We start from the raw sequence: 13,281 nt of genomic DNA, 5'->3' as shown, positions 1-13,281 counted from the left end.
TTTTGAATACGTTATTCTTCTAAGAATTCACATCAAGTTGAATTGGTGGGATGAAAAAAAGTGGACAATTTCTAGAGTTTAATACTCATATTGGGATAAACCGTAATCGTACCCCCTCCTAACTGCTAAAGTGTCATGGCCGCCGTCGGGACCTATTGTGCTGACATTTACAATGTTTACATATAGAAAAGTTTGTTTTTTTCTGCTTATAATGCCGTTTTCTAAAGATATTAGTGAACAAAATCGATTTGCTAACAATATTTAATATATTTTAAATGTGCTAAAATTGGATTCAACAGCAAAAGTCGCATAAATAACATATAAATAACGAATTTGTTTACCTATTACAAATGGGGTTATGTGGTTGTAACTGTTTATTTTGGGAATAAAATGAAAATGATCAATTAAACGACTGGAAAACTGTAAGTATTACAATTAAAACATGTTTATCCTATCACAAGAGTTCACTTCATTTTAAGAAAGCTAATTATTATTATACAATAGACATTTATAAACTGCCATGTACTTTTAAGGTTACTTTTGATCTGTTTTCAAAGCTTATGATTAAATGTTACCTACCTCTTTATTAATTAGATTTGCCAACAAAAGATGCATGATTAAGGCCAAATGCAATTCCTTTGCTAAAGTCATAAAAAAAGTACCAATACAGTTAAAAAAATTATTTTAAAAAGGTCTCTCAAAAGACATGAAAATATACAACAACTCAAAAAACTAGAGAATGTAAAGAAAGCCAGGTTATTGGAAATGGAATTCCTGTTTAATTGAAAGCCACTAAACTATCCAAGACTTTTCAGAATCAAATGTGTCAACTTGTAAAACGATTCTTCTGACATTTTTAGTAAAAACCAGATTATCCTCAAGAAAAATTCTGTTTTAAGTGAAACTCAAAGTCATATATATAAATATTATTTTGTGAATGTGTCATCTTTGAATGAAACAAATTTTTTACCTAAACAATTAAATGTATGGATCTAATTAAAAACAATGCTGAATCAAGTACAGTAGAAATACAATCCTTTGAACTTCTAAATGTGATTGTTAAAAGTGTCGAGATAGCTACTGCATAGGGATTCGAAAGGGATAGACTTGTTATGAACGCACTTGATCATGTACTTCTTACTGTTATAAAGTTGAAACAAAACTTATTTTATGCTTTTTTATCAGTCACTTTTAATTGTGTATCAACTTTACGTGGTACATCGTGCAAAAATTGCTAAAATGCAAACATTATATTTATTTTCTGTGTTACATTGGATACTATGATTGAATGTCTTCCTCTTTTAGATAGTAAAGTGAAGAACATCTTGAAGTTCCAATGATGTTTCAAGATGAGATAAATCGAAATAATGGTTGTATGTTAGAAGGACAGAGAATACGAAGAAATGTTATTGCTGCATACTTAGTGTAGTGAAATACAAACTTCAAACATTATAATATATTTTTTTATTTCAAACATTTCATATGATTATGAAAGAACATCTTCCTCTTTAAAACAATGAAGAAGTGAAGAACATAATAAAGTTCCAACGAAAATGATTCCAGATGAGGAAAATCAAAATAATGGTTGTATGTTACGTGTATAGAGAATACGAAGAAATGTTATTGCTGCAAACTTAGTGTAGTGCATTAAAAACTTATTGTCAAATACAAATCAATTTATTTCATACTTTTATAATATATAGTGGTACAATTTTATATGTGTTCAAATAAAAATATTAATAAATAAAATACAATAAACACAAATCATGCATATCTTACAATGAATTACAAAATCAAAAATTAATTACAAAAATATCAAAATAAATCTAAAATATTAAAAAGTAACCCATAATTTTTATAGTACCTACATACTTTGGTTGGTACTCTAATAATTTGGAAATCCATTAAAGTTTGTAGATGGAAATTGCAGGTATCTAAAAAATATATAAAGTAACTCAACAATCTCTTTTCAATTAGGGTTGCAGTTGATAAAGATGAATGACCCTTGCTCGGGAAATCAAATGTATCTAAAAAAAATTAAGTAACAGCTTTCTAACAAAACAATCTTAGCACTAAACGGAAACAAAGATACTGGTAAGTATTAAAACATTTTTTGAAAAATCTTTCTGAAAGTGAAAATAAAGACTACTCTCTATGGGAACAACTAAAACTGGGCATGCTTTACAAAAAAATGTATCCAGAACAAACTTCTTCTCTATAAGGCAATACTACGACAAGTCTGGATGTACAGGATTTAATTCTGGGGAACTGCCAGTAACACAAATATGCAAAGACTACAAAGATTCCAATCCAAAGTCTTTCATGATGTCCGATTTTTTTAGTACCACTACCAAATATCACGCTAAACTTAAAATTCTTACAATGAAGATAGCTAAAGCTTGAGTACACATAGATATATCCAACGAAATAAATAAAAACATTTAATGTATGTAAAATGTATGTTAGTCTTCTTCCACTTGCAGAAGATATTTTCAGTTGTTTGTGCCACTGTGAACTTAAGATCTCTAATATTAACCGATGATAAATTTATGAAAACTGATTTTAAATATTAAAAACTTTCAGAGATATTTCAATTTTCGAAACATCTTATAAAAGAGTGAAAAATATTCAGAGACACCTTACAGCCATAAACCAGAGTAAAACTAAAATATTTAATGTTTTTGTATAAATTAATATTAATATTTATGAACTTTTTAAATATATCTTTAAAAATTTTATGATAAATAAAATGTTTTTGAGTAAAGACAATATTTTTTTATATGGTAATAGAAAAGATTAATATTTGAAATCATATACAGCATCACATTTTATAAATTATAATATTTTTATTATAAAAATAGTAATACAGTGTGTCTATGGATGGGGTGCCCAAGAGGAAAAACTTTTTTATTTTCAATTATAGCGAAAAATGTCATTCTTGATAAAAAGTTTTGCTTGTTCTAAAACCCCATAAAATGAACTAAAATTCAAGTTTTTCAAATCCTGCTTATTTTTATAGCCAATTTTATGTAAATCCCTATAAATTTTTGCACTAAGTTCGAAATTGTAACAATAATAACTTGGGAGAACAACCCTTTCACTTCTCTGGATTACGAAGCCAGACTTTGTCGTTCTCCTTGAATCATCCAATTATTTATTAATTAAATAATTATTAATACAACAATTTTAATAATGAAATTTATCACAAGATAAATTCTTTATTGAACGCTTAACATTGTCAAAAAAATTGACAATTCGCAAATTATTTATCGAAGTTGATAGTTACTAAGCTACATTGTGGCTTGGCAACACTAGATTATTGTTAAGATTTCAAACTTAGTGCAAAAATTTACATAAAATAGGGATTTACATAAAATTGGCTACAAAATTAAGCAGGATTTAAAAACTTGAATTTTATTTCGTTTTATGGGGTTTTAGAACAAGCAAAACTTTTTATCAATAATGACATTTTTCGCTAAAATTGAAAATAAAAAAGTTTTTCCTCTTGGGCACCCCAACCGTGGACACACTGTATATAATTATAATACTAAAGTCACAATAAAGATGCACTAGAAAGAAACAAACACAAGACATGATGAATGTTATGAGGAGCACTCACAAATCATGATTTACAAAGTTTATACATTGTAAATCATGATTCGGGAGTGCTATTTGTATCATTCAACATGTCTTGGGTTGTTTATTTCTGGTGCATCTTTATTGTGAGTTTAGTATAAGAGAATTACAAGTTTTATGTTAAATCTTCTGAATCAAATTTTTGTTAGGTATCATGTCACTCTTACTAATTTTATCCCATAAACACTTTGAAATAATACATTTTTTAGTTCCATGACTGTTATCAATTGTTGGATATCATATTGGCTACCATATTCGCTATTGTGGCTTTATTGACAGCAGCTCTAACTAATGATGATGGAGTCGATTTTCCATACTATGGTCTTAGATTGTTCAGCTATGATTGTGAGATTCTACCAGAACCACATTTACCTTGGATCTTTCTCTGAATTATCAAATGCAAAAGTTCATATTTTTTAGGGTGTTTCATACCTAAGTATTATTGACCTAAGTATTCCAGCTTGTGTCTCTTTAGTCAAATGGAAATTATTATATGAAACTCTACAAGAACACATTCATATTATAATCAATTAAGTATATTAATTTTAATCACAAATGTTTATTGGTTGAGAGAGTGACTTTTTTACTTATGCTCATTCAAATATTTTTACTATTTTCTGTTAGTTTTTTAATAGTTATTTATGATATAAGTGTTAAAAGTACACATTTAAGGCACGCATGTGAAAGTCTGCACATGAGTGCCTTAAAAATGTAGTTTTTAACACACATATCATACAATATTTTTTCTACAAACGTAATTACAGAATACTATCTACAAAAACTTTTTTCTACAACTGTGTTAAAAATTCAATTTTTAGCACTCCATAAGAGCATTAAAAATGCTACTTTAAGGCACAAGTGCTTTAAAATTTTTATGGCACTGCAATTCGTATTGACCGTATAGACAATTTTGATGTAATGTCACAAAAATATAAAAATGGAATGTCAGTCAAGTTCAAGTAAAAGTTTTTGTAGATATTGTCCTGTAATTACGTTTGTAGAAAAAATATTGTATGATATGCGTGTTAAAAAGTACATTTTTAAGGCACTCATGTGAATTGCAGAACTCGCTATCGCTCATTCTGCAAACTTTCACATGCGTGCCTTAACCCTTAAACGCCCAAGGGTGGGTAAAAAATGTCCACCTAATGCGTATTCCCTTGTAACTTATTTATTAGGTACATGTGTAAAAATTTTTCAAAAATTATTTATTGTTACAAATACAGCCCTTTATCTAATGTTAATTTGGTTTTACCGATATTTTTGAAAATAAAAGTAATATCTTGAGTTAAATATGGGTGGTCATAAAAAGTACACCTTTTGTAAAACTTGTTACTAAAGGTTTCTCTATAATTTCTCGTTGGTAGGAACATAATCCATATAATTATCGACGTATAATTACATTATCGACATAATTCTCCGCCAATGAGGAGGCTGAAAGGAAGAATGTGGAGAAAATCGACAAATTTGAATTAATGGCAGTTACTGGTATGTTAATTTTTATTTATATTGTAATTTTGTTTTAAGGTTTGTAAATTGTTTATATTAATATTTTAGAAGATGCTGTGTTTCTTAAGCATCAGATTCTTAAGTTTAATCCATTTCCAACAACTCTCAATAAATATATTAGCTATTTTCAAGGTGGACATTTTTTACCCACCCTTAGGCATACATGGGACCTAAAAAAGGTTGGGCGTTTAAGGGTTAAACGTGTACTTTTAACACTTATATCATAAATAACTATTACTTGAACTGACATTCCATTTTTATATTTTTTTGACATTACATCAAAATTGCCTATACAGTCAATACGAACTGCAGTGCCATAAAAATTTTAAAGCACTAGTGCCTTAAGGTAGCATTTTTAACGCTTGTATGGAAGGCTGAAAGTTGCATTTTTAACACGGTTGTAGAAAAAATAAATTTTATGTATATTTTATCTAAAAAAGTATTTAAGCACTTAAATATTTTTTCAAAAATAGAGTATTTTTATGAACTTCTTTAATTCTTTTTTATTTTAACTTTAATGCAATCTGTTATCATGATAACAATATGACAGATATAAAAAATGACACAGTGGGAACTACACTCAGGGGTGAGAACTCTTTACATATTTATATTAATTTAGTCTACATTACCATATTTCTGACTTTTTTACAAATTAGTAACTACTATCTACTTCCCAGTGGTGTAGAGATCTGTAACTTTTCTTAACCCTCTAGTGCCCTAGTTTGCCTCAAGGCGGACCATAATAAAAATTTCCATGCTTACTATTTAAGTATTTTATAGCTGCAATACCGAAACCAGCCTCTGGACTAGATCAGATAAGCATCCAGCTTTTAAAAGTTTGGGTGATCAGACAGATTTTTACCCTATAATTTTTAGTTTAGCATGATATTTGGTAGTGGTACTAAAAACATCGGACATCATAAAAGACTTCGGATTAGAATCTTAATAGTTTTTGCATATTTGTATTACTGGCAGTTCCCCAGATTTAAATCCTGTACATCCAGACTTGTCGTAGTATTGCCTTATAGAGAAGAAGTTTGTTCTGGATACATTTTTTTGTAAAACATGCCCAGTTTTAGTTGTTCCCATAGAGAGTAGTCTTTATTTTCACTTTCAGAAAGATTTTTCAAAAAATGTTTTAATACTTACCAGTATCTTTGTTTCCGTTTAGTGCCAAGATTGGGCGCGTTCACCAGATGCAAACGTTGGCAATCAGTTTGCGCTTTATGGTTCTGAACGACTTGCTAACGTCAAACATGTTTGGAAAGCGATCGCCATTTTTGCAAACATAAGATATTTAAGTTGAACTTTGCAAACGTGTTGAAATATGGCGGGAATTTAAATTGTATATACTGTAAAATATATTGATAAGGGTTTTATATATAAAATAAAGGCTACTGAAGACATTCTGCTACGTTATTATCTATTAAATAAATTTTCTTTTTTCCTTTAATAAAAAAAATAAATTCAAAAACGTATTTATTGAGAAAATTTATTTTAGGTTACGTTCAAACCAAGCAAGCAAAATGTCAAATTTTAACCTAAACAACCAACCGTTCAGTTCGCTGTCAACAAGTTTAGAATCAAAGCGCAAACATTTGTGAATGTGTTTGCATCTGGTGAACGCAGTCATTGTTTTGTTCGAAAGCTGTTACTTAATTTTTTTTTTAGATACATTTGATTTCCTGAGCAAGGATCATCTTTATCAACTGCTACCCTAATTAAAAAGAGATTGTTGAGTTACTTTATATTATTATATTTTTTAGATACCTGCAATTTCCATCTACAAACTTTAATGGATCTCCAAATTATTAGAGTACCAACCAAAGTATGTAGGTACTATAAAAATTATATGTAACTTTTTAATATTTTAGATTTATTTTGATATTTTTGTAATTAATTTTTGATTTTGTAATTCATTGTAAGATATACATGATTTGTGTTTATTGTATTTTATTTATTAATATTTTTATTTGAACACATATAAAATTATATCACTATATATTATAAAAGTATGAAATAAATTGATTTGTATTTGACAATAAGTTTTTAATTCACTACACTAAGTTTGCAGCAATAACATTTCTTCGTATTCTCTATACACGTAACATACAACCATTATTTCGATTTTCCTCATCTGGAATCATTTTCGTTGGAACTTTATTATGTTCTTCACTTCTTCATTGTTTTAAAAAGAAAGATGTTCTTTCATAATCATATGAAATGTTTGAAATCAAAAAATATATTATAATGTTTGAAGTTTGTATTTCACTACACTAAATATGCAGCAATAACATTTCTTCATATTCTCTGTCCTTCTAACATACAATTATGTCGATTTACCTCATCTTGAAACATCATTGGAACTTCAAGATGTTCTTCACTTCACTATCTAAAAGAGGAAGACATTCAATCATACTATCCAATGTAACACAGAAAATAAATATAATGTTTGCATTTTTAGCAATTTTTGCACGATATACCACGTAAAGTTGATACACAATTAAAAGTGACTGATAAAAAAGCATAAAATAAGTTTTGTTTCAACTTTATAACAGTAAGAAGTACATGATCAAGTGCGTTCATAACAAGTCTATCCCTTTCGAATCCCTATGCAGTAGCTATTTCGACACTTTCAACAATCACATTTAGAAGTTCAAAGGATTGTATTTCTGTAACTGTACTTGATTCAGCATTGTTTTTAATTAGATCCATACATTTAATTGTTTAGGTAAAAAAATTGTTTCATTCAAAGATGACACATTCACAAATATGACTTTCGAGTCTCACTTAAACAGAATTTTTCTTGAGGATAATCTGGTTTTTACTAAAAATGTCAGAAGAATCGTTTTTACAAGTTGACACATTTGATTCTGAAAAGTCTTGGATAGTTTACTGGCTTTCAATTAAACAGGAATTCCATTTCCAATAACCTGGCTTTCTTTACATTCTCTAGTTTTTTAAGTTGTTGTATATTTTCATGTCTTTTGAGAGACCTTTTTAAAATAATTTTTTTAACTGTATTGGTACTTTTTTTATGACTTTAGCAAAGGAATTGCATTTGGCCTTAATCATGCATCTTTTGTTGGCAAATCTAATTAATAAAGAGGTAGGTAACATTTAATCATAAGCTTTGAAAACAGATCAAAAGTAACCTTAAAAGTACATGGCAGTTTATAAATGTCTATTGTATAATAATAATTAGCTTTCTTAAAATGAAGTGAACTCTTGTGATAGGATAAACATGTTTTAATTGTAATACTTACAGTTTTCCAGTCGTTTAATTGATCATTTTCATTTTATTCCCAAAATAAACAGTTACAACCACATAACCCCATTTGTAATAGGTAAACAAATTCGTTATTTATATGTTATTTATGCGACTTTTGCTGTTGAATCCAATTTTAGCACATTTAAAATATATTAAATATTGTTAGCAAATCGATTTTGTTCACTAATATCTTTAGAAAACGGCATTATAAGCAGAAAAAAACAAACTTTTCTATATGTAAACATTGTAAATGTCAGCACAATAGGTCCCGACGGCGGCCATGACACTTTGGCAGTTAGGAGGGGGTACGATTACGGTTTATCCCAATATCACATCCAAAACGTATGCATTTTATAACGTGATATTATAGTTCTACGAAAACTAAAATGGTGGACTTTTTTCCGTTTCTGTATTTTAATTACCGTCTTCAGAAAAAAATAGCCCGATTTCCATTGAAAAGTCCCGGATTTCAGGTATTTTTTTCCGCTGTGTCTAGGTACACGCTAACGTGTACGTAAATAAAAAAGTTAGGTACACGCGAAACGTCATCAAGTCAGTGACGTTACTATTTAGTGTGCACTGTTACTGTTTTTTTTGCATATATACTAACTTGAGAATACCGCGAGTGTCAGAGTGGTAAAGAGATTAGTAAATTAGTGTTGATTAGTAAAGATATTTTTTATTTTTTATCTGTTTAGTGTTTGTTTTTAAATTAATTATGGAATGTGGACAATTATTTAGTTCTTTTAATTAATTTAACAACATTTTAAAACAGTATGAAAAAGATAAGAGACAAAAATTCGTGGGTAGCAGAAGTGTTAAGATAAAATATACAGGGCGATTGATTAGTGTTATAAAGCTCAATAGTAAAGTTAGTAACAAAAATTGTAGCAAACTTTGAGCTTTATATTACAAAATTAGTCAGAATGTTACAGGGCGTTCGATAACATAGTGGCAGACCAAACTTACGTTTTTTTTTAAATCGAACACCCTATATTTTATTTTATGTTCGAAATCTTCTTAACGTCCCCATCACAAAAATATAAAGGTTTATTATGTTATAGAGGGTATTTAAAAAGTTATAACCAATTTTCTATGAAAATCGTAACAAGTTCAACTCTCTGTATAAATAGAAATAAACACAACAGCAGTGGTTTATAAACTGGTGTAGTCGGTTCGCTAAACTCAGACACAACTGGCTAGTGATTTTAGTCTGTAATTTTTTTGTTTTTTGCGAATTTTGCCAAAATTCGCAAAATTACAAAATATTTAGTAATTATTAACTATTTAGTAATTATTTTTTTTTGCCAATTTGTTAAAATTGGCAAAAAAAAATTACTAAATAGTTAATAATTACTAAATATTTTGTAATTTTGCCAAAATTGGCAAAAAACAAAAAAATTACAGACTAAAATCACTAGCCAGTTGTGTCTGAGTTTAGCGAACCGACTATATAATTAACTTACTTATAAAAAATATTTTAACAGTATTTTGTACATGTCATGTCAACTAAACATTTATTTTGCTAACCTGAATTCCTGAATAGATATATACTTTTATACAAGATATTCTTTTTCTCATGATCATCTTTCAGTGCGTCACAGTTTTTCGATTTCTTTCTAACGCATTAAATTGTATGTGACAGAAAAAAAGGCACGTCGGCGATTACTTCTAGTTCTGTGATTATTCTAGTTGTCGATAGATGGCGCCATAATTAAAAAAAATAATTTTTTTTAATTGGATAATAATATTACAAATATAATCTGTATAATTTATAAAACTATACAAATCAAAGAAAATACCATTTTATAAATGCAAGAAACACATTTGATTTGTTTTTATTCTAAATTGAAAATAAAATGTGACAACTGTCAGATTTAACTAAAATGTCATGTTAGAATAAATGTCATAAATGTGTATTATCACGGACTTACCCTTTTTCCTATCATTTGTGACGCACTGAAAAATGATCATGAAAAGGACAATATACACATTTGCTTTACTACAATTAAATTTGAAACTTGAAACATCCGAATAGTTCTGCTTCCCTTCCCCTTCCCATAATAACAAATATTTTTCTATCAAACAAATACTAAACATCAAAATAGCGTGTACCAAAATATACAGTCACTGCGCACGCTAAATAATGACGTCACTGGCTTGATGAAGTATAATTCGCGTGTACCCAACTTTTTTATTTGCGTACACGTTAGCGTGTACCTATACACAGCGATTTTTTTCAGCCTAGTCCCGGATTCGACTGAATTGAAGTATGATACATACTTGAAAACACTTCAATCATTTAAAAAATAACCTCGAAAAGAGACTCATCATAAAAATGAGAGGGAAACCCACAGAGATCTAGTCTACTCCACTCCTATCTCGATGAGTCTAGTAGGCACATTTAAAGCTAGCCCTACACTTGCGATTTTTAGTCGCGGTGACAAAAACAAAAAAATCGATGTCGCAGTTACATCAAGTGTTTTCCGATGGATGGCATCGAAACGACTTTTGGTTTTGGACATGTGGATGCTTTTTAGTAATTTAGTACGTTCGCTAATGGTAAAATTAAAATATTGCAAAGCCTCTTTGTTCCAACACAACGAGAAACCGTCCATGTAACGATCACCGTCCTGCGCAGTAAACAGAATAACCCATGGAACGCACGATGCACGATATACAGACACCATAGATATATAATACTCTAGATTGCGCCCTGCGATCTTAAAATGGGTGACCGTTGCGACAGAGATAAATGAGCCTATTTGGTCGGTAGTCTCTTTTTAATTTAAGGGGAATATCGACGACGTGACTATCCCACTTTATCGAGTAATATGTGTTGACAGTTGGAGCGGGTGGTGACGAGAAATGGTCTTTGGTCTTCCGACATGGATAATCGTGGTTCGAATCCCATACCAACTTTACCTTTTTTTATTTTTATTTAATCAATATTGCGTTTATTAGATATTTTTACATCTGAAAAATGGACCTAAGTAAATCTAGCAGATAATAAATGTACGTATGTATAGTAAGTTAATATTGGAATACATAATTTGTGAACTGCATAGTAAAATAAGTCATTCGTTATTAATATAAATTCGTCCTTATTCGAATGATGTGAAGTGAACAATATTTGTTTTGCTTCTACTTTTTTAAAAAATTGTAACAATAGTTTCATAAATAAAAATAATGTCTAATTACTTATAATTGAATCGGTCATTTCAAAAACAGCAAAGTCCACAATTTTGAGAAACTAACTTTTTGAGAGGAATAGACTCCTTTAAGATAAACGTTGTGTGCAAAAACGACACCAGTCCAGTAAAAACATTAGGAACAAAACTACAATATAACTCTGAATTTTGATGTCATCCATTTCATCCATCTTTCGACTATATAGTTAAGTTTTCTTTGCTCTTCTGTAAAATTAGGAATATGTGACTCGTGTTGTTTTTGAAATGACCGATTCAATTAATAAATCGATGGTACATTATGTTGATATTAATTATTGGTAATTTTTTACGAATATTTTTAATTACTTTATACTATTCTACCATTAACTTATTAAAAAAAATAACATTGGCTTTTATATTTTTAAAAATCTATAGGTACCTACACAGTTTTTCTTATTTGTTATATATTTCTTTGCATATATTTATTTTAGAGATGTAATAATATCTAATAAACGCAATATTGATTAAATAAAAAATAAAAAAAGTAATGATTGGTATGGGATTCGAACCAGGATTATCCACGTCCGAAGACAAACGACCAGTTCTCGTCGCCATGCGCTCGAACTGTCAAACCATCTAAAATACTCGACGACAGAGTAGGATAGTGACGTCGTCGATACTCCCCTTGAATTAGAAAGAGACTACCGACCAAATAGGCTCATTTATCTCTGTCGCAACCGTCACCCATTTTAAGATCGTAAGGCGCAATCTAGAGTATTATAAATCTATGACAGACACAGAGTCACAGAATGCATGCGCATGGAACGTTGTGGTTATAATAAGGTTATAATAAACAAAACAAGTTTTGTTTTGTTTTAAATATTTTCGTTCAATTTATTTATTATGGAAGTTAAAAAAGAAATTAAAGAAGAGTTGAAAGAATATGACCAAAGATATGTGGATAGTTTGTTATCCTCATCAACAATTCCTGAAGACTATAAAAATGAATCAGAAGAGAAGTACTCAGGTGAGATAAAATAATATTATGATACTAAGAATATTGAAAAATGTGATGTTAGTTCCCTTACTTTAATTTGCAATTTAAGTAATATAATAGTGAATTTTTATTTTTTGGAAAATGTATCTTATTGTAGATTTTATGACATGTATTACTAATAACCCAACATTTGCAGGGCTTGTATGAGATAGTACAAGACCAAATTTTCACTTTTCTCCCTTTTATTATTATTATAATTATGTACAAAAAATCTGTATAGGTCGAAGTGTGGAGAGGCTGCATAGACTTAACGTCATCACATAATCTAATTATTATTATCATTGTCTAGATACACTGCTCTTTCAGGTAGTTTACCTGATAGTGCGTGGCGGGTCAGGTCACCTGAGAGGCTATTTTTCCCACCATACACTATCAGGTACATCCGATAGGTTTAACTCTTCAGGTGTACCGGATACTGAGTGCCTAACATGTAATTTTGTCTTTGCCGTAATTCTACTCTCTGTTTCAAATGTTAGAATCAGTTCGGTCGTATATTGCAAGCTGGTTTGTCATTCTGTGAATTATCATATGTAAATAAATCCTCTAGTATTCCATAGCAGTTAACAACTACAATTAAGTTAACAACTATAAGTCATTAACAAAACGTGCTGTTAAAGTGGCTCTGTTTCATCAATAAT

The 13,281-nt window shown here is 29.4% G+C and overlaps 1 protein-coding gene and 1 long non-coding RNA gene across 3 annotated transcripts in view; both read left to right on the top strand.

Moving 5' to 3' along the window:
• On the top strand, positions 1–1,455 carry LOC126887128 (uncharacterized). Its single transcript, XR_007698967.1, has 2 exons — positions 1–422; positions 1,306–1,455. It is a non-coding gene; the product is annotated as an uncharacterized LOC126887128 (long non-coding RNA).
• LOC126887116 (piggyBac transposable element-derived protein 4-like) overlaps positions 1–13,281 on the top strand; it is a 36,205-nt gene that overhangs the window by 301 nt on the left and 22,623 nt on the right. The window contains exon 1 of one of the 2 annotated variants that reach the window (XM_050654465.1): positions 10,300–12,613. The exons of the other annotated variant lie outside the window; for it this stretch is intronic. Within the exon in view, the coding sequence (XP_050510422.1) occupies positions 12,490–12,613 (124 nt within the window). The 5' untranslated portion in view covers positions 10,300–12,489. Of the gene's footprint in view, positions 1–10,299; positions 12,614–13,281 lie in introns of those variants that run through there. 2 annotated transcript variants of the gene reach the window in all.

Source organism: Diabrotica virgifera, chromosome 6, assembly GCF_917563875.1.
Source record: "Diabrotica virgifera virgifera chromosome 6, PGI_DIABVI_V3a".
In the NCBI taxonomy this organism is placed as follows: Eukaryota; Metazoa; Arthropoda; class Insecta; order Coleoptera; family Chrysomelidae; genus Diabrotica; species Diabrotica virgifera.
This window is presented reverse-complemented; position numbering and strand designations above follow the sequence as displayed.